We start from the raw sequence: 27,065 nt of genomic DNA on the forward strand, positions 1-27,065 counted from the left end.
TTTTGCATGTATTTGGTTGATTTGAACACAGGTGAAATCCAATGATGGTGTGCGGCCAACAGTGGTTGTAATATACTCCACCAGTTTCACTGGGTCACGTAAGAGCAAAAGAACTTGTTTGCTTCTTTTCGGAGGATGTTCTTTAGAGCTCATGACCTCACACTGAGGATTAATTTATTCCATTTAATAATTTAATATATTAACATCATCTACAGTAGACTCTCTGTTAACCGGAACTCAAGCAACCCGAAAAAAAAAATTGACTACTACTATTTAGCACTTATATAGCGCTAAAAGGCATATGCAGCGCTGTACAGTTTTACATTTATAGACAGTTCCTGCTCAGAAGAGCTTACAATCTAACTTGGACAGACAGCTATGACATACAGGGTTGGAGATGCAGAACCCAAGGTGAGAGGTATAAATACTGTACTACTTTAAATAAAAATGAAAATACGAGTAAAATCAATTTCTGGTGGAAGTATAAACTTGGCACATCACACCTCAATATGCCTATGGTTTGGCTACCACATGTCCGGTGGCTTGTCTGGAACAGTTTATGGTTTGGCATAGCATGGGATATAGTATTAGTTAGGCCTATTTTTAATAGTAACTCTCAAACAACCGGAACCTACATTTATCCAGCCTCAAGGAAAGCAAACTAAATGTTGGGTATCATTAAGAAGGGTATTACGACCAGAAAGAAGGAAGTCATCCTGCCACTGTATCGTGCTGTGGTGCGCCCGCACCTGGAGTACTGTGTTCAATTCTGGTCGCCGTACCTCAAGAAGGACATGGAGGTACTTGAGAGAGTTCAAAGAAGAGCAGCTAAGCTAATAAAGGGTATGGAGAACCTCTCATATACTGACAGACTGAAAAGGCTAAGGCCTTTCTCCCTGGAAAAGCGGAGACTTAGAAGAGACATGATAGAAACCTTCAAGATCATGAAGGGCATAGAAAAAATAGACAGGGACAGATTTTTAAAATTAAGGGGATCAACAAGTACAAGGGGGCACTCAGAGAAATTGAAAGGGGAGAAGTTTAGAACAAACGCTAGGAAGTTCTTTTTCACACAGAGGGTGGTGGATACATGGAACGTGCTACCGGAGGATGTGATAAACAGGAGCACGCTACAGGGGTTCAAAGAAGCTTTGGATAGGTACTTGGAAGATAAAGGGATTGAGGGGTACAGATAAGAGTAGAGGTAGATTATAGGGATGGGATTAGAGGTAAGTTATAAAATTAATCAGGGATCACTGTTCAGGCACTAGGCCTGATGGGCCGCCGCGGGAGCGGACCGCTGAGCAAGATGGACCTCTGGTCTGACTCATCGGGGGCAACTTCTTATGTTCTTATCTACCAATCCCCACGGGTGCCAGTTAACTGAGAGTCTACTATATTGTATTTGACTCTTTCATTTTAAATGTTCCATGAGAGTCATCCTTTTGTTTTGTTGTCTTTTGAAGTATCATAGGTCCATGTTGGCCTTTTGGGGTTTTTTGTTGGCTAAACAATTAAGTTGTGCACACAAATTACGGCTTTGCACAATTTAAGGCACCATATGTAGAATTTGTGGGTAATTCTGTGCAGGTTGCTTAGAGCTAGGAGTCTAAAGTGTGTGCACTAAGCACAAATTCTAGAATGACAATTAAGTCTGCAATTATACATGTGTTTTAGGCATGAATATTTAAGCCAGCTCTATGGCAGGTGTAAATCTAATCTGGGATTTATAAGTCGCACTATGCCTACAAAGGTTCAAGGCGACTTACAGTACAGTTTCTGTATTAGTAGAGATATGATTGCTGTACAAGGATGTTACAGAGACACATTACAAGACTTTTGGGATTCTTGGAAGTAGAGATTGACATACCATCCATTTAAAGAGGCAGTTTGGTATAGCTCATAGGAGTTGTGGGAAGTACATTAAATGAACACTTATGGTTTGATGAAAGATGCCATGAGGTAGATAGTCTGTAACAGTCATTAACTAGTTGTAATATATGTACTTGGTTCCATAGTAACATAGTAGATGACGGCAGATAAAGACCCGAATGGTCCATCCAGTCTGCCCAACCTGATTCAATTTAAATTTTTTTTTTTCTTCTTAGCTATTTCTGGGCAAGAATCCAAAGCTTTACCCGGTACTGTGCTTGGGTTCCAACTGCCGAAATCTCTGTTAAGACTTACTCCAGCCCATCTACACCCTCCCAGCCATTGAAGCCCTCCCCTGCCCATCCTCCTCCAAACGGCCATACACAGACGCAGACCGTACAAGTCTGCCCAGTAACTGGCCTAGTTCAATCTTTAATATTATTTTCTGATTCTAAATCTTCTGTGTTCATCCCACGCTTCTTTGAACTCAGTCACAGTTTTACTCTCCACCACCTCTCTCGGGAGCGCATTCCAGGCATCCACCACCCTCTCCGTAAAGTAGAATTTCCTAACATTGCCCCTGAATCTACCACCCCTCAACCTCAAATTATGTCCTCTGGTTTTACCATTTTCCTTTCTCTGGAAAAGATTTTGTTCTACGTTAATACCCTTTAAGTATTTGAACGTCTGAATCATATCTCCCCTGTCTCTCCTTTCCTCTAGGATATTCATATTCAGGGCTTCCAGTCTCTCCTCATACGTCTTCTGGCGCAAGCCTCCTATCATTTTCGTCGCCCTCCTCTGGACCGCCATGGTGGCAAAAGGGTGAACTGTGGTTCCGCAGGTCTGTTTCCCTGGGAGTCTATTGTGTTTAGTCTTGTTCGGTGCTGATGAAGTTGGGATTCGTTGGACAGTAGTCTAAAAGCTCAGTGAGTTTGTGCATAGCATGCGCTTATCCCCTCTCACAGCTATGCACTATAGAATTTAAGCATTATCATTAAAGAATTGTGAGTAACTGCAAATTAGGGCCAATTAACTCCAATTATCACCAATTACTGGTTTAAAGTGCCAATTTGCACCTAACTAGACAACTTGTGCACGTTATTGCTACTATTATAACTTATACGTGCAAATATGTAACCAAGAGTTTTAGAATGTGGGCATAGGGGAAATTTTATGAACATAAAAACATAAGAATAGCCATACGGGGTCAGACCAATAGTCAATCTAGTCCAGTATCCTGTTTCCAACAGTGGCCAACCCAGGTCACAAGTACCTAGCAGAAACCCACATGGTAGCTACATTTCATGCTACTGATCCAAGGGCCAGCAAATTAGCCCCCAATATTCAGTACCTGGCCATGTCTGGGCACCGGCACTGAATACTGGAGACGTGATGTGGGTGGGCTAAGTTCCTGAGTTATGCAGGGCTCAGTCGATATTCAGCTGAGGCCACCTAACAGAGTTATGTGGGTGCTGGCTGAATATTGTAAAAACACTCTTGATCCCCCTCCAGGCCTCTCCAATAGCTGCCCTCCCCCAGGCTGCAATGCTCTAAGTCCTCCCTCCCACTCCCCCACTGTCTAGGTAGGCCCCCCTGGGTCTACCTGTCTCCCTGCTGGTCCAACAGTGGTTACTGGGGCAGGAGTTCAGCCCCCTTGTTCCTATTCCTTGTGACTCTATTTCAAAATGGCTGCCATGACCTCTCATGACAGCTTGCGGTACCACACAAATTAAATAGATATTCTGAGTTCCAGGAGAGGGAAAGATTAGCCAAGCTGAACTTAATATCTAGAGCAGTGTATCACAAACTGTGTGCCACTGCACACTATCTGGGTGTGCCATGAGAAGCCGGCGAGAAGAGGTGCTACTGACTGCTTACAGGATGTGCCTCTCGCAGCGAGAGGCATGTCCCATAGGCAGTCACCCGGTGTCTCTCCTCTCTGCACCTTTCCTCTTCCAGCACCCCCGACGACGTAGTAATTGTAGGCTCAGGACCCTGTCTGGAGGGCCTCCACACATATGCGGACATCAGCTTGATGAGATCACACATGCATGTGACATCCTTGTATTGACTTCCGCACACTTCCGGATGCCATCCAGCTGTGGCCCCGAGTTTAGTGTGCCATGGCTTTAAAAGGTTTTTGGGACACTGATCTAGAGTAAAGAGTACATATGATAAATAAGATGGCTAAGAGGGATAACTGTATAAAAGGATGACCTACAGCTATTACAGAAATTAATAAAATACATTCCTTTGCAGCCAAAATTATTACAGAGTTTTACCAACAAGGACTCAGGCCAGAGGAAAAAAAAGAGAAAGACAACTCCTCCTTGGAAAAATCATATTGACGAAAAAAGAAAACCTTTGCTAGCAGAAGTGACCTTATTCACTGTCCTTGAAGAGCACTAACCAGAAACAGAATTGCTATTCTGTATACAGAATTTGAAATAGACAATATTACATCTATGGAATGGTTTAAAGTAACAACAAAACAGCTGGAAACCAAGTTCATAAGACCCTGGCACAGATCGAATGACTATCTTTTGGTTTCAACAGTTAATACTCCTTCACCAAGATATGGCAAACTCCAAATATCAATTGATCAGGCAGCCAGATTTGACACAATGGCTATAATATCAAAATGACAGCTCCCTTAATGACCTTAAGCTTTGACACTGACACAAAAAGATTATGATATCTCATCATCTCTGTTCCCCTATCCTCTTTTGCTATGTTGCATTGCATATACCTATAGTACATAAAGTTTGTTTTCTTTCCTCTGCATTCTATATATCGTGTCCAGATTTCTGTGGCCAAGATCCAAGCACACATTAATTGCTCAATGGCATCAATTATTGGGTACTAAAAATCAATTATTGATGTAATTGGCATTGACATTCATTAATATTCCGTGTGTCTAGTAGAGAATGACATGGGGACAAATTTTTCCCCATCCCTGCAGGAACTCAGTTTCCTTGTCCCATCCCCATGAGTTTTGTTGCTGTCCCTGTCCCATTCCTGTAAGGTCTGCCTTAATCTCACAAGCCTCGAACACTTATGATTTTTAAAGTGTTTGAGGCTTTTGCAGATGAGGACAGAACTTGCAGGAATGGGGCAGGGACAGGAAAAAAAACTAACCAGGATGGGACGAGAAAATGAGTTTCCGCGGGGTTGGGGAAAAAATGTGTCCCCGTGTCATTCTTTAGTGTCTAGGTCCCATAATGTGTATCTCAAAAGTGGGTGTGGCCACAAGAAGAAAACAGGCATATTAGGGGCTTTTCAAAAATTTGCATGTGTAGTTACAGAATATTGGGTTAGTGCGCCCAACTTGGGTGCCAGCATTTACACCATGTTTCAGGACGTGTTAAGTCTGGTGTCCAAAGTTAGGCACAAGATCTGTATTTACAGTAAGCGCTATTTTATAAAAGACATATATCCTCTACAGAATAGCCTTTAATGCCAATTTTTTTCTGGTGTCTGAGTTTAATAAAGCCTGCATCTTGAACATCATCTCCTCCACAGTGTTTTTGTTCTCATCAGACTCTCGGTTCTGTGGAGCATCAAGGGTCAACCTTTTGTTTATGCTTTTGTTCTCGCCTAATTTTGAGCACCATTTATAGAATCCAGTTCTTTAAGAATAACTGCTTTGTTTCCTCACTGACCTTATGAAGAGAGGATAACTCTCCAAAGCTTGTCACAGATATAATTAGTCCAATATACTGTAAAGGTATCATCCTACTATCTTTAGTCTTAGGTCCTCCTGTTTCTTTTGGACTGAGGGGCCAACATTCCAAAATGATTTATTTTTTTTTTTTTGGGAGGGGGAGGATTGTAGTGTAAATAAGGGAACACAGGAGCTGCAGGGGAGGGCTGAGAGTGTAGGGCCAATCAGGGGCCCAGCAGAAGAAAAAGGCAGTGCTGAAGTGGGAGATGGCCAATCAGGGGTCAAGGCGAGCCTGCCAGAAGAGGGGGCCAATGGGAGAGGAGACAGCAGACAGCCAATCACGCAGACCAGCACAAAATTTGAGCAAATTGAAGAAAAAAGGAGAGTCACATCCCAGCAACAATCAGACACCAGTGAGGAGAAGAACCCCAAGGGAGACTGGGAAGAAGAAGATGAAGGCCTGGGGTGAAAGAGAGTGGAGCCGTGCTGCAAGAGTGAGGAAGAAGCAGGCTGACTGGAGGAAGAGGAAACACAGACAAGCCTGGGCCAGAGCAGAGCTGCAGGCTGTAGGAGGGACAGATACCGAGATGCTGGGAGCAGAGACACATAAGGGACCCCTGCGAGAAGGAGAAAAGAAGGCACAAGTGAGCCCCAAACAGTCTCACCCTTCTCCCCAGAGAACTTTAACTGGTGGAGTCTGCCCCTGAAAACTGCATTTAACCCTGCCTCTGAAAACTACATTTAAGCCTGTCTGCTGAGACCTGTCTCAGAGCTTGCCTTTGGGGTGATTACAGTGAGCCTAGGGCAGGTGGGAAGAGTCTGCCTGAATGTGAGCACAGAAGCCATTGCTGTTGGGGAGGAATAGATAGGAAACCCCTGTTCCATTTTTTTTTCTTTGCATCTAGTTAGCCCCTTTCTTCTGTCAGACCTTTTTTTTTTTTTTAGATTAGGATTTTCCTTTATAGGTTTGTGTAGTAGGTGATCCAGAGTTCCTGAGCTGACTCCAAGACCGTTGAGGACGTGGATGCCGAGGATCATGGTACCTAATGCAAGACAGCTGCAACGTTTCCAGAGACTTTCTTAGACTGGTAACATTGTGTGCACACCAAGTTACTACATTAGGCCTCATTTATGCAAATGACATTCCTCAGACTTCAGTATTCTAAGTAGTGGTAGTGTCAAACTGATTGCAGATTATAGAAGTTAATCAGGCCATTGAACTGTTGCCAATCTTAAGGGGTAACCTGTCAACATCCTTTTGCCTCTGTAATTTACCTTATAGTATTAACATCTTGCATTATCTAATTGTACCTATTGGTACCTATTTGAAGAGCTTACTTGCTCTTCTCCTATTATCTAATCAAGTTTCAAGTTTATTAAATTTTTACTATACCGACTATCAGCAAATATCTAGCCGGTTTACAAGTTAAAATAAGATAAAAATAAATAAAAATAAAATTTATACAATATATAAAATAATTGAAAAGAAAAAGAAGGGGGATTGTGAACATTTAGACTTTAACTGGACATACTGGAAAGTGATGGTAGGGAGAAGTAGTGGAAGGGGAAAAGATACATAGTTTAATTAAAAAAAAAATAAATTGAAAAGGGAAGGATGAAACATAAGGAATGGGATCGCTTCCTAAAAGCGGTTGTGGTATTGAAGAATAAATTATATTTAGGAGCAAGAAAACGCGTCTTGGAATAAGAAAGTTTTTAGTTTGGCCTTAAATTTATCAATTGATGTCTCGTGACGAATAATAAATCTTACAATTCCTTTTCTTGTCTCGAATCCCTTGGTTCGTGTGGAGTTATTTGGAATCCCTGCTAGGTACTATGACACTTGCATCAACAGTACCTCCAATCATTTTGAAGGAGATGGAACCCACAGAGCTGCGCTCCTGATTTCCATATACTGTACTGATTTCCACATAATCAGTGGACTAACGGCGCTGCGAAAGTAGTGCCGTGATAACTCCCCCCCCCCCCAATGTAAAATCTCTGACGCACGATTTAAAATTAGTAAAATGTTAAATTAGAACATTTTTTTTCCTCTTATAGTGATCTAATGCTGTGCTATAGACCCACGAGTATTTGACAGAAGCAACGACACTCCCGCCGCGCCAAAGAATTGGAGAAATGGGAACGTGGAAAACCTTACAGTGACCAATCAGAAGGGCGCGTTCCAAAGGCCTGTCTGCGGAAGGCTGAAGTAACCAATCGGAGAAGCCGCCTTGCATTCAGGCTTCGGGAAGACGCTGGGAAGCTGCCTTACTAGAAAGGAGGAAAATGCGGAAGTTCCCACCGGAAGTGGTGCGGTGACCTGGAAGTGGAGTTGCCGCACTGGGGGAGGCTGTAAGCGTGTGAAATGAGGGCTTTGTGGATGTCGCTGTGATGATCGTGCTGGGGCTGCCAGGCCAGCATGATCTCCCCGAGAGACCGAGGGGACCTGGCTCGCTTTTATACTGTTACCGATCCCAAGAAACACCAGAAAGGATACACGGTATATAAAGTCACTGCAAGGGTAAGTTGGATAGATGGATAGCAGCTGTAGTTCTTGCCTTCCTACGCTTTAGCGCAGCGACACCCTGAGGGGTTCAGAGGTGTAGAGACACAGCCTCCTCACACCCACACACGGGAACGGGCTGAAATATATAAATGCTCTATTCTGACAGACAGACACAAATACACACAGATTCCCAGCAATAGGAGAGACACAAAGGGTGGCAGCCAAGACAAATTCTCTAATTATTGGGGGGGGGGGGGGAGGGGGTTTGGCTTGCATAGTCTTTATTTGCTTTTGTAGCCATATGGTTGACTAGATTGTTGGCAGTGTGTTAAAAAATTAAGTATTTCATATCTGCTGGATTGAGATGTTAGTGTAAATACAGTTACATTAAAATGCAGAGTGAAATTATAACGTTAGGTCTTTTAAAGTTAGTATGTAAATTATGCACACGATAACCACTTTGAAATCACTGTGGGTTTCCCATGGGGCTGATGGTAATGGTAAGGTGCAGTTTGAGGATACAGAAATGATAAAACCATGTATATTTTATAACCACTTTCGTTGGTGCCAACTCTGTGGGTTCAGTGGATGTTTCCACTTCTAATATTAACTAAATGCTTTCACAGTATAAGGGGAGAAGTAATTTTATATTGATTTGAGCACCTCCACTTGTTTTGAAAAGTTGGCTCCTGTGACCACTTTAAGCATTTGAATCTCAGTCTGACACAAAACACAATTTGATTGTTTATTATTGCTTAGTATTAAGGTCTTCAGTTATTTTTCAACTCAATAATGGCTTTAGTGCGACAACTGAGTGCATAGCTCATACCTGCATTATATGGTATTTTGCATTGTTTATATGAGTATTGCATAATGCTGTCATGGCCACTCCAAAGAGATAGTTGCTTATTTTTCCCTTCTTTATCTGTCATCACGTTCTGTATATCTATATGTTGGCAAAGATCATACCACATATTTAGTCAGCCCATCTACCTCTCCTGTTTAGCTATATGATTCTTCATGTCCCTCAAAGGTCCTCTGTGCGTTCTTTAATTCTGATACCTTTATTCATCAACTTAGTGGGAACCTGTTGCATGTATCTATTTATTCTATAAAGAAACATTTCTTTTTGATTAATCCTAACTTCCCCTTCTTTCAAGCTCATCTAGTAGCCCCCCTCACTCTAGGATTCATTGTGACCATCAAACTCTGGGAAGTATACAACTAATTACAAATTGGTTAATATGTAGTAAGAACTTTAAACTCTATGTCTTGCAGAATGGAGTGCATCTAAAATTTATTAATATGTTCTGAAACATGACTGTTAAGTTTGCTAATAAATATGTGAATGCAGCTCACATTTGTTGTTTACATATGTACAAGTATGAAGTAGGTATATCTGCAAATATTGTTTCACCTCTTATTATTATAAACGCACAAAAGGAGACAATATAACCTATTTGTAATAACTGTAGAGGGGCACCATAGTTTAAAACCCATTTACAAAGCATTTTTAAACTTTGGGTGATATCACAAGAAAAGCAGTGCTGGTTAAATGTAGTGATTGGCTCAGTTTTATTCAAGTTTTATTAGGATTTTATATACCGCCTATCAAGGTTATCTAAGCGGTTTTTACAATCAGGTACTCAAGCATTTTTCAGGCACTGACATGAAGGGGCAGATTAAAATAAAAAAGTTGCCAGCAGTCTCCATCTGTCTCAATCTCCTATTCCACCCCCCAGCATCACCTGCCACCCCACTGATTCAAAAATAAAAATTATTGGTGTCTAGCAGCACCTCCTTCCTACTACTTACAAAAATACCTGGTGTCTAGTGGCACTAGGGTGACCAGGTTACCTGTTTCAGAAGAAAGACATTTTAGCCAGTCTTGGATTTCTGCCAACCTCATCATGGTAAATTATGGGACCTGCAGCACTGATTTCAATGTATAGAATCATGGTCTACAACTATTACATTGCTTTGGGATGTAATTTTAAAAGCAGTTCTGGCCAGAAAGTCTCCCTTCTGCAATGGACAACTTGGTCACCCTAAGAGGCACCTTTCTCCCTCTGACTTGACTTCCTTTCCCTTCCCTTTACTTAAAAAAACAGTTCTCTGATGTCTAGTGCCAGCCTGATCCCTCTTGTAAGCTCCTGCCTCTATGTTGCTATTTTTAAAAATGGCATCAGTTGACCCCCACCTAGTGCCCGCTTACATGGTAGACCCACTCCACTTAGTGCATCCCATTATGCATCAGGTAGGGTCAAGTGCCACCATTTTCAAAGATGGTAGTGCAGAGAGAGGAGCGAGTGGGCATTATTTCTAACACCTTAAAGAGGCAGGACTGGGGGCTTAGAGGAGGGATGGGGTGCCACTAGACACCAGGGAATTCTTTTGTTTGTTGGGGAAGGGGTGCTGCCAGATGGTAGGAATTTTTAGTTTAGTTGGTGATGTGGGGGTGGATAGGTTGGGGATGGGAGAGTGCCGCTAGACCAGCGTCTTGCAAACTTTCCAGCCGGTGGCACACTAAATCCAGTGCCCCAGCTGGAAGGCACTGGAGGTGCGTGGAGGCCCATCTGGCCAGGAGGTGAGACACCAGCCAGGAGAGTCATCTACACCGGCTGACTTCCTACAGGACATGCCGATGGGGTTTGCTGACAAAGCCAATTAACCAGCTTCCCAAGAGTGGCATTGCTCCCGCTTGCATGTGAATTGGTGGTCGGAGTGCATGGCGAGTCGCAGAAGGTTGGAAAAGTTCCGCTTTAGTGAGACTGTGAGTAGCAAACAGACGGTGAAAGAGCCGGTGTTGCCAGTGGCAAAATCCAAGATGGTGTCTCCGGGGCAGTCTCCGGCTTCAGCCGTGCCAGAGGATAGTGCCGCGGCTCTGAAAACGACCTTGGAAGCCTGGTTCCAGGACTTAAAGGCGGAGATGAAAGGTGTTTGGGAGGATGTTAAAACAGCGATGGCCAAGCTGCGGGCGGAGGTGGGAGACTTAGGTGGTTGGGTTGAGGCCTCTGAACAACATATGTTGAGACTGGATGGGGAGTTGGCGGAAACTAAGATGGTGATGGCCCAGCAAGTAAAGGAGCTTGCAGAACTTCAAGCGCAAATTGAGGACTTGGAAAATAGGTCCCGGAGAAGCAATTTGCGCTTCAAAGGCATACCGGAGAATGATCAACATAGAGATTGTATGACCGTAGTGAAAGACTTCTGTAGTCAACTCCTGGGGCCTGAGGAGAATGTGGATGTGACGACTATTGTTATTTTGCGGGCACACTGCAGTCTGGGGGTGGGCAGACCGGGCACCCCAAAGGACATTATCACCTGTTTTGGGGATTACTTGTTTAAAGAAAAAATTCTTCAGGCGGCTCGGACCACAATTCTAATGGAATGGGATTGTAGTGAGAGTTTTTCAAGATCTGGCTCTCATGACTCTGCAGAAGCGAAGGGCTTTTTGAGAGGTGACCCAGGTATTGCATGCAGAGGGTTATCGTTATCGCTGGCTGTTCCCTTTTGGAATTTGGCTGACTGTGAATGGAAAGTTGCGCAGAGTGGATACTCTGGGAGATTCGTGGCTTGCCTTGAAAGACCTGAGTTGCAACAATTTGCCTACTGTTCCAGCTGGGGCGACACCGAAGAAAGTGGGGAGACCAGTGGAGGCCTGGCGCACGGTTACCCAGTCGACTAAAAAGCTGCCTCTGGTGGAGACCTGAGTGCTTGTTGGGGCACTGGAGCGTAGCCTTTGCTGGAGTTGTTGGGGGGGTTTCAGTGCACTCTGGGGGACTCTATGTTTAAGGACTTGATTGTACAGTAGTTGGACAATGGGGAGAGTATGTTTGGAGGGGTTTTTTGGTTCTACAGAGGGTTGGATAAGGTAATCTTTTTTGTCTTTTTTTTAACTTTTCAAAAATTACCAAGGATTGTTAAACACAACACAAATTGCTCTTGGGCAAAATGAAGGAGATTGCTTGGTACTGGAAGTGCTCTGCACCTACCTCAGCCATAGATCACCTATGGCTACATGTTTATTTATTTATTTAGTCAAATTTCTAGCCTGTCCTCCCAGAAGAGCCCAGAATGGGTTGCAAGTTTACATACACAGTAGAGGTTTGGCAACAAGGTTACAACTTCACATACAGCAGATATACAGAACAACAAATTTAAGGAGGAGAAGCAATAGTAGAAATTCCCATGTACATGTTTTGGATACTGAGCATGGTAGCATGGCAAACGATGGGCAAAACGGATGCAAATTCACATACTGAAAAAAAGATTAAAGGGAAGAACAGCAGCAGAGGGATGATTCTCATGAACAGAATGGACAGCGTCGGAGGGATAAGTCATATAAATTGCATGGAGGAATGAATACATGATTTGGGGGCTGAGCCCAGTGGCATGGCAATGATAGGCCCTATAAGTATATTAGCTAGAGATACAATGTAATCAAAGTAAAGGACAATTTTAGGCATTCTTGGTATAGGTACATATAGTAGAGGGATAAGATCTTGCGTGGTTGAGCCCAGAGTGTACGACTAGAGACTTGCCACCTCTTCTATGAAACTGTGCTAGCAGTTTTTAACGTGGTGAGCCGCGCTGAATGGCCCGCGCTGCTCCCGACGCTCATAGAATTTCTATGAGCGTCGGGAGCATTGTGGGCCATTCAGCGCGGCTGTCTGCACTACAAACTGCTAGCGCAGTTTAATAGAAGAGGAGGTTAGTTACATCTGTAAGTCGAGTGGAGGGCACATTCATTGAGGTAGTATAAATTTTGCTGGGGTAAAAATAAAGGTTAGGGGTGTGTTTAAGAGACTCAGGTAAAAAGGTGGGTTTTGGAGGATGAGAACTGTAGTTTGTTTATATGAGAAACCAGGTTAGTACAGATTGGCTCTTAATCTTTTTCTTAATGAGATTTAGAAGAACAGCACTTATTCCCTGTAGTTTAAAAAAAATAGTGCAGTGTTCAAGAGAGATGGACTCATGAGACTATTACGCAGTAAAGACAAACAGTTGTTATTGTGTTTTTACACGGAGTATCAGTTAGAGTAAAGAGACGGCTTAGATAACAGAAATAAATATGTATCTATTGAAACTGATAGGAAGGTGTTTACTGATTCTGCTAATTCACAAATCATTGGAACAGGGTTCCCATTTGAATGCTAGCGAGACACTTTTAATTTGATAAGAGGCTTGGATTTTCTACATATGCAGTACTGAATAGTTGTTGCTTGCTACCCAGAAAAAAAAAAAGACTAATAGTGGGGAAGAATAATACAAGAAAAGATTATAATTCAGCCCTTTAACTGAGGGATTACAGTGTACGAGGAAATAGTTGTGTACCTGCCAATTGTGGATAGCATCTGAAGCAGGGCATGTGCAAATCTGAGGCACAGAAGGCTGGTGAGGGGGCTTGACTAGGAGACTAAAACATGAGAACTTCTTGGGAGGGGGGTGGAAAGCAACAATAAGTGTGAAAAATGTTTCTTATAACTTAGGGGTCCTTTTATCAAGCCGCGCTAGCGGGGTTAGGGCGTTGGACATTTCATCACGCGCTAACCCCCACGGCCGGCTAAAAAACTAACGCCTGCTCAATGTAGGTGTTAGCGGCTAGCGCGGCAGGTGGTTTAACGGGCGGTATTACGCACGTTAAACCCCTACCGCAGCTTGATAAAAGGACCCCTTAGTATGTTTTCATCATACATAGTCTCTTCTACCCTTTGACTGACCTCAGCCGAAAGTGCAAACAGCTTGGAATATTTTGCATTTTGGATCCGAGACTGCCTTCGGATCCTCATTCCACTCTACATATACAAAGCTGCTTCCCTGCAGCAAGTGAAGACATACCAAGCATATGATGGCTTTCATGCAGTGTTATGGTGTCCAGAATGGCCATGATTTCTCAGTCAGTCTTCTTAAGTTCAAGAAACTGATTGGGTTTGTCTTTGTTTGTTTTTTAGATTGTTTCAAGACGAAATCCAGAGGATGTCCAAGAGGTAACCTGTTTTCCATTGGTTGGTTGGTTCTGTTCTCATCAAATTCTTCTAGTATATCTGGCTAATTTATATTGAATACAGAGGGAATACTAATGGAAATACAGCCATTACTTAAATAACCTGTTTACAATAGTTTGCATGTCATGGCAGTATTTTCATTGTGTTGTCAAAATTAACCACTGAGCCAGTTTTAAATTGAAGGGTTGTAGGTTGTTTAATACTGTTTGACACACAATTTTTGTGCCTCTGCTACAACAGAGAATATCAATATTTATTATTTAGTTTGACAAAGGGTTTTTCTCCCAAACCCCAATTCTTGGGGAAGCTTCCAACTGCCATTTAAAAGTTGTGACCTCAATGTATGTTTTTCTCTTTCCAACAAAACTTTAACATGTAAAGCGTGCAATTGTTTAAAATCTTTCTGTAATACCTGAAGAGGAAGGGTCTGATCCACCCAGATAACGTCAAAGGCAATTGATGCCACAGAGCTAACTGGTATTTCGTAATGTCCATAAGATGAGTTATATTCAAATCGTAAAGACTTAGGAAGTGTGCTGCCTGTCGGATGCCTAGGTAACAGAAAAATGTATTAACCCATTTGAGTGGAAATCTCTCCCCCCTCCCATGCAGTGTGACTGCCTGGATCCATGGGAAAAAATCTCAGATTTATTCCAATTGAGTGAATACCCCCACAATTCTCCAAATTTTATAAAAATGTTCCATAAGAGTGGCAAGGGAAGAACAGAAATGGTACCAGCAAACCTTCCCCCCCCACCGACCTATCCAAGAGAGGATCCCACACCATATTTAAATCACTCCCCATATGAACAAACTCTCCATATGCTCAAAGCCAAGCACAACCCCTATCAGATACCTGTTAAATTGCTTATCATATGTGTTTGGAGCATAAATCACACCTAACCGAGATGGTGTCCAAGTTAATGTAACATGAGTCACCACATATTTACCATCCATTTCCATTGCATCTATGCTGGACTTATTTCCATTCATTCAATGTTACATGCCTTTGTTAGCTCTAGGTTGGATTACTGTAATTCTGTTTTTTTTTTGTGGAATTACAGAGTCTTTTATATGACAGTTATAAACTCTTCAGAATTCTGCAGCTAAGTTTCTTTGTAAAGTCAAAATGCGTGCTTATATTTTTACCATTATTAATTTGCTTTCGTTGGCTTCCTGTTCAGTAAAGGTGTAAATTCAAAATTTTATGTTTATCTTTAAAGGCTTTACATTTTGGGATACCTTCTTATTTGGCTAATATTTCTATTCCATATACTCCCTCTAAACCAGGGGTGTCCAACCTTTTAGCTTCCCTGGGCCGCATTGGCCGAAAAAAATGTTTCTGGGGCTGCGCAAACGCTGCAGCAAGACGGAGGAGGGAGCTGGCAAGACGGTAAACACCCGGGGGCAGCAGAGGAAAACACTGCATCGCCCTCGACGGGGCCACACAAAATACTTCACGGGGCCACATGTGGCCCTCGGCTCGAAGGTTGAACACCCCTGCTCTAAACAGTTGCGTTCATTGGATTCACATAGATTGGTTCTTCCCTCTCCTTACTATGAATCTACTATAACAGTTGTGTACTTTTTCTTAGCACTTATGCTTTGGAAAAGCCTACCTCCATATTTACGGTCCGAATTGCTTTATTCTAAATTTGAAGTACTTAAAACTTATTTTTTTCAAATTGCTTGTAATGTTAACACATCTTAGTAACATTATTTGGCAGACTGGTTTGGCTGTCTCTGAGGCTAAATGCATAGGTTTGAATTACTGTACATACCTGAATATAAACCGAGGTATCCTTTTTTTCTTTCCAAAAAGGGGGAAAAAGGTTGACTCAAATATAAACTGAGGTTAGAAATTTGGGTTATCTTGATGAGCCAATCTATAAAGACTGCTCACCCTCCCCATCATAAGAACAACATAAGAATTGCCGCTGCTGGGTCAGACCAGTGATTCATCGTGCCCAGCAGTCCGCTCACACGGCGGCCCTCAGGTCAAAGACCAGTGCTCTAAATGAGTCCAGCCTCACCTGCGTATGTTCCAGTTTAGCAGGAACTTGTCCAACTTTGTCTTGAATCCCTGGAGGGTGTCTTCCCCTATAACAGACTCTGGAAGAGCGTTTCAGTTTCCTACCACTCTCTTGGTGAAGAAGATTACGTTTGTACGGAATCTATCCTCTTTCAACTTTAGAGAGTGCCCTCTCGTTCTCTCTACCTTGGAGCGGGTGAATGACCTGTCTTTATCTACTAAGTCTGTTCCCTTCAGTATTTTCAATGTTTCCATCATGTCTCCTCTCAATCTCCTCTTTTCAAGGGAGAAGAGGCCCAGTTTCTCCAATCTCTCACTGTAGGGTAACTCCTCCAGCCTCTTAACCATAACCTAAACATAATACAAATAACTGTGATGCATATATCACAACAAGTCTCCTACATAGGAAAACGCAACTACAAGCAATCATGACCTTAAATAAGTGTAGACAAAAATCAAACTTAAACTTTAAGATTGGTAAGATATGCAGTTCAACAACAGAGAAAGAAAAACAGCACTCTACACTTTGGAATATAAAAAGAAAGCAGTGCAAATTTACAGTAAAACTACATTTTCTATTCATGAAATTAAAAATAAAATTCTTTTTTTCTACCTTTGTTGTCTGCCCATTTTATTCATGTTTATCCTAGTTTCCAGTTTCTGCTTTATTCTGTCTTTTTCTTAATTTTCTTTCCAGGGTCTGCAGTCTATCTGCCTTTTCTTTCCTTCCTGTCTTCACTTCCTCTCCTACATCCATCTCTAACTAAAACCTTTTCCTTTCAGTTTTCCTCCATTTATTTTTCTGCATCTCTATCTGCTTCTGTTAACAGCTTTCCATCTCCCTCATCCTTTACTCCAGTTTTGTTTTGTTTTTTTGCTAACTCTTCCGTCTCTCACCCTTCCAGCATCTTCTCTTTCCCCCTTTATTTTCACATTTCTAATCAGTATCTACTGTCTTACCCCTCCATCCAGCATATCTTCTCCCCTCTTTCCTCCAACACCTCATCTCTCTCTCTCTCTCTCTCTCTCTTCCTCCACCTCCATCCAAAATCTCTCCCCAGCACCTTTTATCATTTGCTGCTGCTGCTGCTGCTACTACTACTACTACTACTACTACTACTACTACATACAAGGGGCTCTGGGGAATAGAGTTGCCGGTCAGAGGAAGGTCCAACATGCAGGCAGGCAGCTGATTCCTTCCGGTGGCAGCCACGGCAGTCCTCCATGGTATTTGCCGGCTGCTAGGAGGAGGGGAGAGTGAGGAGTCAGCGGTGCATTTGGATTGCGAGTAGCTCTGCTTTTGGTCCTGGTCCTGCTAAACCATCTGGCAATAATGAAGGCAGACACCGCGGGGGCCTTCCCTTTTGCCAAATTAATATAAGCTCTGCTGTCCTCGATCCCGTCCCCTTCTGAAGTTACTTCCTGATTTTGAGGGGTGGGATTGAGACTGGCAGAGCCTATAGTGATTTGGAAAAATGGAAGTTCCCTGCAGTGTCTAGCTTCACCAGATGGTTTAAGCAGGACCGGGACTGAAGGCAGGGCTGCTTACAATCCAGATGCGCCACTGACTCCTCACTCTCCCCTGCTCTTGGCGGCCGTCAAACAGCATGGTGGATCAGCGTGGCTGCAGCCGCTGCCGGGTGGAATCAGCTGGCTGTATGCATATCAGGCCTGGCCCTTACTTGCAATCTGATATTTTTTTAAACTACAGTAGAGAAATACTCGAGTGTAGACTTGAATATAAACCAAGACTCCATTTTGGGCCTTTTGGCACTGAACTTACTGCTGTCCTGGTCTCAAAACATTGGGAGTGGGTGTGGAGAAGCAGAAGGCCTGTACACTGCTTTTCTGATCCTCTGGCTGCCATGGAGGTAGGGTTTTAGCAGGGCCTATGGTCAACCCATGCGAACCACACCTACTGTTCAGTTCATCCAGAGCTGTGGCTGTGGAGTTGGCAGATGTTTGGCCCAGATCACCTTTGGAGATGGAGGCTGCTCTCCAGACTTGTATGGTGTTGGTGTTGGCAGTGGCTGGTCCCATCTAGGGCTCTGAAGGATCAAACAGGTAATTAAAGTTAAACTGTCACTTTGTGCTACCCATTTGTTGCTCAGCTGCTGCTTAAAAACTGATTTTTCTCTCAATGTCATTTAACCTCTGCTGGCAGCTAGTTTTGAAATAGGAAAAAAAAAATACCCAGGAGGATATAAACTGGCTAGTTGGCAGCCCTATTGAGGGTTCCCTATTGGCTTCCAGTTTCACACCACACCACATATAAAATATGCTTGTTTTCAAAATAAAACTCACACGATCTCCAGCTTTTCTTGACAAACATATCATCCCATACTCCTCATCTAGGGCCCTCAGACCAGCTGATCAGACCCTACTGACCATCCCACCAATCAAAGAACTTTATTATACCAGAAGCACAATTTTCCCTGCCATGGCCCCCATACTTTGGAATGCCATGCCATCTCATCTCCACCACTAAAATGCCTTCAAAAAATTTAAAACCAATCTCAAAACTTTTCTGTTCCAAGATGCATAGCAAAGCACAATATACAATTCCTTCTGTCCAATTGCAGCTTACTTTTCATGAGAACCGCTTCAATGAAGCGACCCTCCCCCCATTACCTTGCTGTTTTTTCCTTCCTTTCGTACCTCCTTTTACTTTTATTTATACAATGTAATTATCAACCTCCCCCATCCTAAATCCTCACATATCTAGTCAGGTCAATGTTTACGCCACAATTTGCTTTTACCCCACTTCCCATTTATTTTTAAATTTTATATTTTTAGTATTGTAAATCGACCAGATATATGTTGATGGTCGGTATATCAAACAATAAATAAACTTGGTTTGGGTAGATTTGAGTGGGGAAGTAAAAACAAATATCTCCGAGCCTTCCATAAATTCAGTAAAATGGGAAAGCACCTTTTCCTTCTGAGTTGGTGATATGCACAACAGCTGAATTGTCATGGGTGACATCAAAGGAGATTTCTTCATTTCCTAGAACAATAACTTATACTTTATAAACAAATCATATGATTGAAGTTTCATTATTGCTTCTTACTATGCTAGTTCTTTTTGGCTTGATGTATTATATTTCTTCATGCATGCTTTTTTTTTTAATACAAGGTGTGCACCTTTTTTATTCTTTCTGACCCAATGGAATGCTGGAAAGAAATTTTGAATAAGGGGTTGAAAGAGGGCCAAATTACCTTATAAAAATGGAATAGACTGGGAGACAGATACAGAAAGTTTGAAAATGTACCGAGGTTGAGGATTACAGAGAAATTCCGCCCTCCCTGCCAAAAAAAGACTCAGGGGCTGATTCTATAAATGGTGCCTAAACTGGTCAGTGTCTAAAAAATGACACTGGGTACGTGTTGGTCACACTTGGGCGTCATTTACAGAATCATCGCTAGCGGCGCCTATGCAAAAACTTAGGTGCCTGAAATGTAGGTGAGGATTTTAGAAGCCTCTATTTCAGGCACCTAAGTTTTTGGAGAATCACATTTAGGGGTGTCTAACTCACAATCTGCCCATAAAAATGCCCATTTAGGTGTTAAGCAGTGCTAAGTGCATTGCAATAGGTTCTTATTTTTTTTTTTATAGAATTTGATAGGCACCCTTGTCTATCTGCTTGTTTACTCCCTCGAAGAAGTGCAGTAAGTTTGTCAAGCAAGACCTTCCTTTTCTGAAGCCATGCTGGCTGGTCCTCATCAGATTGTGTCCGTCAAGGTGATCAATGATGCGGTCCTTTATCAGCGCCTCTCTACCATCTTTCCCGGTATCGAAGTCAGGCTCACTGGTCTGTAGTTTCCCCGATCTCCCTTCGAACCTTTCTTGAAGATCGGAGTAACATTCGCTACTTTCCAGTCTTCCGGAATACTTCCTGATTTGATCGACAGATTGGCTATTAGTTGAAGCAGTTCAGCTATAATCCCTTTCAGTTCCTTGATTACCCTCAGATGGCTGTCGTCCGGTCCCAGGGATTTATCGTTTTTAAGCCTATCAATCTGCCTGTATACCTCTTCTAGACTGACCGTCGACCCTGTCAGTTTCCCATCTTCATTTCCTGTGTATAGCCTGTCGGATTCTGGTATATCGGATATGTCCTCTTCGGTAAATACAGACGCAAAAAATGTGTTCAGTTTGTTGGCGATAACTTTGTCCTTCTTTAGTACTCCCTTTATTCCATGGTCTTCTAATGGCCCCACCACTTCCTTTGTAGGTCATTTCCCCTTAATATATCGAAAGAACGGCTTAAAAGTTTTTGTCTCCTTGGCTATTTTTTCCTTATATTCTCTTTTGGCCCCTCTTAATGCCTTAAGACACTTGCTTTGATGTTGTTTGTGCTTTTTCCAGTTTTTGTCCATTTTCATCCTTTTCCATTCCTTAAACGGAGTCTTCTTGTCTTTGATCGCTGCCTTCACTAGAGAATGACACGGTGAAAAAATTGGTCCCCGTCACCGCCCCGTCCCCGTCTCACCATCCTCTGCACCGCCCCGTCACCGCCATTCCCTTCACCGCCCCGTCACCGCCACTGCCACCCCATTCACCGCCCCGTCACCGCCACTGCAACCCCATTCACCGCCCCGTCACCGTCACCGCTGCATACATAAAAGCCTCAAACGGGTACGATTTTATATACTTTTCTTTATTTACGTATAAAGGAAACATTCTTTAAAACTTTAAAACTTAGTTAAATATTAGTTAATAACTATACAAAAACAAAACACGCAGAGAAAAAATTAATTAATATAAATTCTCAAAACTGACACATTTTGATCACTAAATTTAAAATAGTTATTTTTCATACAGTTTTTCAATCACTAATCTTCCACCACCCCTGGGGCTAGCAATGCAAAAACAAACACGACATGTACTTTAAATGCTTACAATGTTAGCCTACATGGTAAGTAGACGCGGCCGCTGTACCTAATCGCGGCAAAGATCTCCCTGCCGTGATTAGCATAGTGACCGCGGCTACGGCTGCAAGTCTCCCCTCCCCCCAGCGATCACGGCAGGAGGGCACCCAACCCCTCCTGTAGACCCCCCCCAACGGCCCTCCCGACAATCGCAGCAGAAGGGTACCCAACCCCTCCTGCTGGACCCCCCCCAACGAACCCTCCCACCCCGGAACCCCCTTAGTCTTACTTTCCAAGTTGGACCGGACGGCTCCTCACACGTATGGCCAGCAGGCTTGCCTCCGTCCAAATGAGGCGGGCCCGCCCCTACCCTGCCCAACCCACAGGATCCTAGGGCCTGATTGGTCTAGGCACCTAAAGCCACTCCCGCTATAGGAGGGGCCCTAGGTGCTTGGGCCAATCAGTCCCTAGGATCCTGTGGGTTAGGCAGGGGAGGGGAGGGGCGGGCCCGCCTCATTTGGACGGAGGCAGGCCTGCTGGCCAGACGAGCGAGGAGCTGTCCGGTCCAACTTAGAAAGTAAGACTAAGGGGGTTCCGGTGTGGGAGGGTTCGTTGGGGGGGGGGTCCGGCAGGAGGGGTTGGGCACCTTCCTATTGGCGATATAGGGGGCCGTTGGGGGTGCCGGCAGGAGGGGTTGGGCACCCTCCTACCAGTGATCATAGGGGGGCTGTTGGGGAGCTGGCAGGAGGGGTTGGATATCCTCCTGCTGCGATCGTCGGGGGGGCTGTTGGGGTAGGCAGGAGGGGATGGGTACCCTCCTGCCGCGATCGTTGGGGAGGGCTAGTTCTGTCGGCATGAAGGGCTGAGGGTGATCGTCGGGGGGGGGGGGCGGGTTCTATTGGCAGGAAGGGTTGATCTGACAAATGAGGAGCACGGTGAAACACAGGTAAATAGCGGTTCCTAGAAGGGGGGACATTGGCCTGCGGGGACAAATCTATTCACCATTTTTGCGGGCGGTGAAAGGATTTGTCCCCGCGTCTGCGGCGATTTGCTAATGAGGTCACCATAACCCGCAGCCAAACCGCAGCCACGCAGCGGTTCGCTGCGGGGATCGCTCCCCGTGTCATTCTCTAGCCTTCACCTCTACAGTGAGCCATGCTGGTTCCTTGTTCTTTTTCCTCTTGAAACCCTTGTTGATATGCGGTATATATAGATTTTGCGCCTTGGTGACTGTGTCCTTAAAAAGGGACCATGCTTGCTCTAGTGTTTTTACAGTGCTTATCCTCTTCCTAATCTTTTACCCACCATGACTCTCATCCCTTCATAGTTCCCTTTTCGGAAGTTCAGTGCCGTGGCCGTCGTTCTGGATTGATGTTTTGTTTTTGTGTCCAGGTTGAAGTGCATCATTTTGTGATCACTGTTTCCCAGCGTCCCTTCTATTTCTATACCTTGTGCCAGTCCTCGTAGTCCATTTAGAATTAAGTCCAGAATTGCATTTCCTCTTGTATTTTCCTTGACCAGTCGTTCCAGGAAGCAATCGCCTACAGCATCCAGTAACTTGGTTCTGCTGTTCTAGAGACAGGTATGTACTCATTTCATTCAGATTTTTTTGGGGGGTGGGAGGGAATCAGTTACCACTGGGGAAGTGTGAGAAGGTCATTACTTATTCCCTCCAGTGGTCATCTGGTCAGTTTGGGTACCTTTTTGACACTTAGACATTTCCAAAAGAGGTCTAGTCCAAAACATCTAAGTTCAGTCCAGGATGTTTTGCAAAATGCTTAATTATCCCTATAAGACATCCAAGTCTAGCCCATCCAAAGCATGCAAATAATACATCTCTTAACATGTCCCCTTTAATTCTGGTCACACAGCGGGTGAAACATCTTGCTAGATGCCAGGAAAATGATTTTATCGACATTTGGATGTCCCATCGATTAGGACCTCCAATTACTGGCTTAGGTGGGGATTTTTTTGGGGATGTTTTAGTTTTTTGATTACACCCCTATTAGTGTGATTCTATAAAAGAATTTAAGTCCCTAAATTGCGCACAATCTGCCCATGCTCATCACCTGGCCATGCCCCCTTTTGAGATGAGTGCACTAGACCTGCTGCTCACCACTTTATAGAATGCGCCTACAAAGTTGTGCGTATAACTTCTAATTAGTGGCAATTAGCATCAATTAGTCTTAATTTCCAATTATTGTCACAAATTGGCCTGTTAAAACAATTAAGTTGCACACATAAATCTGTACATGCAACTTAGGATGCCGTTCATGGAATTTGGGCCTCAATTTGCTGCGTATGTGATATTTTGTGTGTGCTTATGATCTATGTACATTTTCCTTCGTAACCTGTTTAGATCTGCTGGATGGTATGGGATATAAGCTTGATGATAAAGAAAAGAGTCTGAAAGAAGCAATTGATTAAACTGCTATTTCACAATATCAAAGTTTCAGTGCTGCAGAAGGTGAATTGCTTCTCCCATGGAAATGCACAAGACCACTTTTGGAGCGAGCTCATTTCTCTGGAACTGCTAATCTAGTTTGGCCCATTTTCAGACTCAAATGTCTCTTTTCACTGATGTTCCCCGTGCCAAAATTTGATCCCATTCTGTTAAATTCTCAGAGTTATTCTGCTCCCAGACAGACATTCTCAACCCCTTATGTATAATTTCTTTCTAACAGCTGTTAGGTTAGAAAAGAATGAAAAGGAGGCCAAAAACTTCTTCTCCCCCTTGGGAGGGACAACAACCCCTGCAAAAAAATTTTATTTTTCTCCAAACAAAGCATATAGAGCAATTGTTCAGCAGAGAAAACTGCTTATGCAGAACTGCAGCTGCTTTAATGGAGCAATATTAGCAGAACAGTTTTTTTTAATGATTCATTTGGAAACAAAATACCAGTCTGATCTCTTTTTTTTGTTCTGATTTATATTTCAGTCCTCAGACATTAGAAATGAAAGCTAGAAAAAAAAATTATCCTTAGTATTCATTCTAACCACCATGAATCTAAATAGCACAGAAGCCCATGCTGGTATTTCAGACATAAGTGAAATTTAAGAACACTATGAAGAGCTTAATGAACAGAAGGGGATATTTAAGAACTTGGGATATTTAAGAACGGTCATAATAAAACAGGTGGGGAAACGCATGCACATCTGTGTCTGTGAGCTGGACCCAAACAGTCTATAAGGGCCGGATTCTCAGAACTTAGCGTGCTTTTAACGATGGCCTCTAAACGGTGTCAGGTCAAAAGCGCGCCGGGACAAAGGTGCGTGCAGACAATTGAGCACAGCGCGGAGGTGTGCGCCGCAGAAAATTACTGTTTTTATGGCTCCGACGGGGGGGCCGGGGGGGGAGGAACCCCCCCACTTTACTTAATAGAGATCGCGCCGCGTTGTGGGGGGTGTGGGGGGTTGTAACCCCCCACATTTTACTGAAAACTTCACTTTTTCCCTGTTTTTAGGGAAAAAGTTAAGTTTACAGTAAAATGTGGAGGGTTACAACCCCCCAAACCCCCCACAACGCCGGCGCGATCTCTATTAAGTAAACTGGGGGGGCTCCCCAACAAAACCCCCCGTCGGAGCCCCTAAAAACTGTAATTTTCTTCAGCGCGCGCCTCTGGTTGCAGCCAGTTTAGAGTGCCAGTATTTTACCACCCGATTACAGAACAGCTCACCGTGGTCTTTCTGAGCTTCCTAGAAGCCCCCGATTGCCATGCAAATGAAGTACAATGAGGTCATTACTATTAAAATGGTAGTAAAATGGACTCATTAATATTTAAATGAGCACTCTGGGTGATTCTCTATCATTGCCGGTGATTCTCCAAACGAAGCACCAGCTTTTAATGACCCAAAATTACTGTCTGGTCCGAGGGTGCCAGTACTGTGAAAAGCATGTCTCGGGCGCATGTTTCTGGCTGTGGCTCATGCTAAAAAATTTTTTAAATGCACTCGTCACATAAATTATAGTAATATAGAGATGGGGGTGGGGAAAAAAATCTCTAAAGCACGTGTCTCGAGGGATGTATTAAAGGCGTGTTTTATACGTGATTGTTGAAAGCCGATGATTTCACCTCCCCTCCCTTCCCCTTCATCCAATAGCACTAGCACACCTAAGATTGACACAATGATGTAGTGTTTGCTGGTAGTTCTCCGCCCTCCTATCTACCCATGCCTCTTTCCGTGGCATGTGTTGATCTCTATCACCAGCAACTGATCTTATGTAAATTTGGCGACCCTCCGTGAGCTAGGGAACTGCATGGGAACAGAAATCAAACCCATTTCTGCCTGTCCCCGCTGGAATCAAACCTGTCCCTGTTGGAAATTGAATCTATCCCCGCAAATAATCTCTTCTGTCCCCACCCGTCCCCATAAACTTCAGAAGTAGTTATTTCATTTAATTATTCTATTGAATTAAAGGCTCTGGTAGTGACCCATTTACAAATAAGCAAAGACACTTTACTAATTTGGAAATATTAATTGGGAAGAATGCATACTTTGTAAATGGGTCTCTGCCAGAGCCTCTAATGTAAATATAAATACTCCAGCTGATGATGACCCTCAAGTTATGTCAGTTTAGGACTTCCTCTGAAGGTAGCCGGGGGGTTCCTTTTGCCCAGCTTGGCAGTCAGCAGCAGTGTCCCTGAGTCACAGATGCTGGCACCTCAGTGGTTCAGGGATGCTGCCAGTGACTGCTATGCTTGGTAGAAGGGAGTTCTGGCCGCCTTTGGAAGAGGTCATCAGCTAGCAGTGCTTGGGGATCTCTACCAGCCACAGCAAGGGTCAACAACACTGGAGAAATGCTTGAGTACCTGAATATATTCATGTAAACTGTTCTGAACTTTCCTGGGAGAACAGTATAGAAAAATAAATACATTAAGAAATAAAACCAGAAATGATTTTCCTTTTCTATTAAACACAATACAAAGACATCTACTCATACATTTCCCAAAGCTAACATATTTCTGTCTATAAATTCCTTGTTTTATCTGGAGATTTATTTTTCCATCAAGTTGGTTCCAGTTTTTCTTTTTTCTGCTTTCCTGTCTTCTGCAAAAACTAACTGATAACCTGGAGAGGTTCTACCCGATTCAAAGTTTGGATTGCCCCAAATTGGCAACAGGGGTGTGGAATCAGAGTGAACCTTTAATAAAGAGCATAACCACCACCATGCCACTCACATGGTGGAATAAATAGGATAGGCCTGTAGAGGTAGATGAAAATATTTCCGAGATGTGTGGAAGATAATACTAAAATGGAATGGGTACCTTCCATGCTCTTTTTAATAATAAATCTCTGGCTACGCATTCGCTGCTTTCCAGGTATGAAAGGACTTTTGAACTCCAAGCTCCCGCTCAAACCACCTCCAGTTCTTTGGGATCTCAATGTCGTCCTGACTTCTAATGAAGCCTCCATTTGAATCTCTTGCAAGTACTCCTCTCAAGTATTTAACTGGAAAGTAGTTTTCTTAATTTGTGCCACTTCTGCTTGATAGGTGAGTGAACTCCAAGCACTAGTCTGTGACCCTTCTTACACTGTTTTTCACCATGACAAAATTGTTCTCAGAACTCATCCTAAGTTTCTTCCAAAAGTTGTCACGGATTTTCATCTCAATCAGTCCATTGTACTTCCAGTTTTCTTTTCGAAACTGAATTCTCATCCTGGAGAAAAGGCTCTGCATACCTTGGACTGCAAGCAAGCCTTGGCTTATGTTTAGAATGAACTAAGCCCCAAAGGACATCTCAACTCTTCATCTCTTTTGATCCTAACAGACTGGGAGTTCCTGTTACCAAACAGACTATTTCCACTTGGTTGGCCGCCTGCATCTCTTTTCGCTATGCTCAGGCTGGGTTGCCGCTTGAGGGACGTGTAACAGCCCACAAGGACAAGCAATGGCAGCATCGGTAGCCTTTCTGCATTTCACTCCCATTAAAGATATTCGCAAAGCAGCTACTTAGTCCTCAATTCAAGTTTCAAATTTATTATGGCTTGATATACCGGTTTACCTTCCAAAGCGGTTTACAACATATAGTTTCTAAATATTATTTTAAAAAGGGTAGAGGCATGTATCATTAATATTATAATGAACTAGACAGATGAGAGGGT

At 43.3% G+C, this 27,065-nt stretch overlaps 1 protein-coding gene across 7 annotated transcripts in view; it reads left to right on the top strand.

Moving 5' to 3' along the window:
* Positions 1 to 5,958: 5,958 nt before the first annotated feature.
* The window catches only part of RPS6KC1 (ribosomal protein S6 kinase C1), a 272,706-nt gene continuing 251,599 nt past the window's right edge, over positions 5,959 to 27,065 (top strand). For 2 of the 7 annotated variants that reach the window (XM_033936547.1, XM_033936544.1), the window contains exons 1-3: positions 6,505 to 6,627; positions 7,601 to 8,063; positions 14,003 to 14,038. In XM_033936547.1, coding sequence (XP_033792438.1) covers positions 7,962 to 8,063; positions 14,003 to 14,038 — 138 coding nt within the window. In that variant the 5' untranslated portion in view covers positions 6,505 to 6,627; positions 7,601 to 7,961. Of the gene's footprint in view, positions 6,184 to 6,497; positions 6,628 to 7,600; positions 8,064 to 14,002; positions 14,039 to 27,065 lie in introns of those variants that run through there. The other 5 variants (XM_033936542.1, XM_033936540.1, XM_033936545.1 and 2 more) reach the window with 5 other exon arrangements.

This window comes from Geotrypetes seraphini, chromosome 3, assembly GCF_902459505.1.
Source record: "Geotrypetes seraphini chromosome 3, aGeoSer1.1, whole genome shotgun sequence".
Lineage (NCBI taxonomy): Eukaryota > Metazoa > Chordata > Amphibia > Gymnophiona > Dermophiidae > Geotrypetes > Geotrypetes seraphini.